Source organism: Gavialis gangeticus, unplaced genomic scaffold (genome assembly GCF_001723915.1).
Source record: "Gavialis gangeticus isolate Ggan-Ray unplaced genomic scaffold, GavGan_comp1, whole genome shotgun sequence".
NCBI lineage: Eukaryota > Metazoa > Chordata > Crocodylia > Gavialidae > Gavialis > Gavialis gangeticus.
In genome coordinates, this window is record NW_017729013.1 from 9079437 (window position 1) to 9081939 (window position 2503).

Consider the following 2503-nt stretch of genomic DNA (forward strand, 5'->3'; position numbering starts at 1 on the left):
CACAAACATCCCACAGTAACAACTACATTTTACCTTGGCTTCACAAAAATTGCATGGGTACCAGAACCAAATTCAACCAAGACTAATCAAATTCTCTGATGGAGATAGCTGGCCAAGAGTAAATTTTCCTTTTTAAATCAGTAGCTTTTAATTGCCATAGTTTTCTATTGGGTGTGGGGGCCAGCCTTCTGTAGAGATGCTGCAGTTTAGCAAAATAAACATGCTTACCCTGAACCGCTCCTCCAGAAGGGAAAGTTCACTGATCAGGTCTGTGATGGCATTGGTGAAAGCTTCCTGAGGACTATAATCAGGAGTAGTTTGAACTCGAATGATAATTTTGTGTTCAAGAGGATGTGGTACTTTGTATCCTGCAAAAAGCACCTGCGGGTCTTTCAGTAACTGCCTAAAATGGGAAAAAGAGCTTTTATTAGAACGGGTGGGCAAAGCCCAGCTCATGGGCCGGATGAGGCCCATGACAGAGTCCACTTTCCAGCACCCCTGTGGTGGCAGCTCCTGGCTGCCGTTGCTGCACTCAGGTCTGCTGCCCAGGCCCATTCCCCCCCCACTCCCACTGCTGGGGGCAGGACCTGTGTGGGCAGGGCACGTGGCCAGGAGCAAGATGCGAAGATGGAGCTGGGGCAGAGCTGCGACCCACTGCCCACATGCCCCTTTGGCAAGTGCAGGTTCTGTAGGCAGGCAGCAGATTGTGGCTCTGCCCCTGCTCCGACATTGCATCATCGCCACTGCAAAATCCCAGCCCTGGAGCAGCTCCCTGCCCAGCCATGCCTTGCCCATGTCACTGCCAGCTGGTCTCCATGTAGAACGGGAGCGTGGGGCTGTGACAGTACAGGCCAGAGCCCCAGAGACTCAATGCTGGCCGGATCCACCATTTTTCCCACTTCTGACTTATAGGATGCAAGGCAGGGGTCGAACAGTTTATCTACAGAAAGTTTGTAAGATCCTGGACTATGCAACTGTGCTGCTGGGACAAATGTTTCTCACTCAACATCATCAGATCCCACTTTTTGGGGGGGGGGGGTGCGGAAGGAAGCAAGACAAAAAGAGAGGGACCATATTTGCTTTAGATTGATTAAACTAAATCTCCTTATCCAAAACCCTGTCAATACATTTCATAAAACCTATGCATGCTAGAACACTGACAGGTCCTAGTCTGCAAGCTGAAACAGGAGTACAGGTTTCCCTTGCTTTATGCTGTACATGCATTTCCTGGAAAATGGCACATAACCTGAATTCATATAAAGGGAACCCACCTTACAATGTAACAAATGGACACGTTCCAAGACCTTGACTGCACTGACCCCCAGACCCATTTCTACCACTTTTACAAGACAAATTTGGTACCGGGCTGGGTGGTGGGACAAGCAGAGGCCCGCGGGGGCACATGCCCCCCATTCTGTGTGTGGGGTGGAGGCGGCTGCTGCTGTGCTTTGAGCCCCGCGATGCGACGTGTCCCCCCACCACCGGGTGTGCAGGGGGTGTGGCGCAGCTGCAGCACAGAGCAAAGCACTCAGGCTTCCACTACGCGAGTTGCATAAGAGTGAATTTACTTTGCATATAATGAATTTTTGGTATAAAAAGGGTCATCGCATAAGAGTGAATTTGCACATACAGAACCTGCATAAAGCGAGGGAAACCTGTAACGCAAATGATGAAGGGTGGCAGAGCTTCTGAGGGCACAGAGAAACAACCTATCATAGAGTAATTTATGTAGGCCTGTACACAGGATATCACAGGATAGCTTACAACCATAGGAGAACCTGTTTGCCTTGAATAAATAACTGGCCCTTGCACAGGTTTAAATGTCTGTCCACAGCTTATTCAACTACATAGGAGTCAAATAACAGTTTCTGGCACAGCATTTCTCAACCCGTGAGTGGGTTGCAAGAATACAGGAAAGGGTTGTGAGCAATCTTTAAAAGTGGATTCTCCTATAAAGGAGACAACTGTGGCTCTTCCCTCGCAGGCTGGCAGACTTCCAGCCTGCAAGGGGCTGCTTGGGGGCCCCCCATGCCCTACACCCTGGGGGTCAGGACTGGCCATCCATGTTTACAAATGGGTCCTGGGAGAAAGAGTTGAGAGCCACGACTGTACCGCACTGGGTGAAGTGGTCCCTTTTCAGGGGGCTGCACAGCACCCATTCTGCACCCCTGTACCAGTGTAAATAAGTGTGTAGCTCCCAGAGCAATTAATTACTGCCTGGTGGGCAGTGGCACTAAGCAAAGAAAACACAAGGGTGTGAGCTGGGACGATTTTCACCAGACCCCACACAGAAAAGCTACGGGTTCCGCAGCCCCACTTCCTGCTGTGGCTGGAGGCCTCACCTGCCCTGAGCCACAGGATGGTGTGTGGGAAGCACCAGGGGGCACCAGATACGTGCGGGCCCGGCGGGGCGGTACCGGCTGCACGAAGCACACGGCGCCTCCCGCACCCGCCGCAGCTCTTGCTACGTTACCCGGTGCCGGGGTAGGCGGGAAGGGCTGGG

The 2503-nt window shown here is 51.9% G+C and overlaps 1 protein-coding gene across 1 annotated transcript in view; it reads right to left on the reverse strand.

Moving 5' to 3' along the window:
- Positions 1–2503, reverse strand: part of POLR2J (RNA polymerase II subunit J) — a 10054-nt gene that overhangs the window by 7253 nt on the left and 298 nt on the right. Inside the window, exon 2 of the mRNA XM_019511326.1 lies at positions 229–718. Coding sequence (XP_019366871.1) covers positions 229–718 — 490 coding nt within the window. The remainder of the gene's footprint in view (positions 1–228; positions 719–2503) is intronic.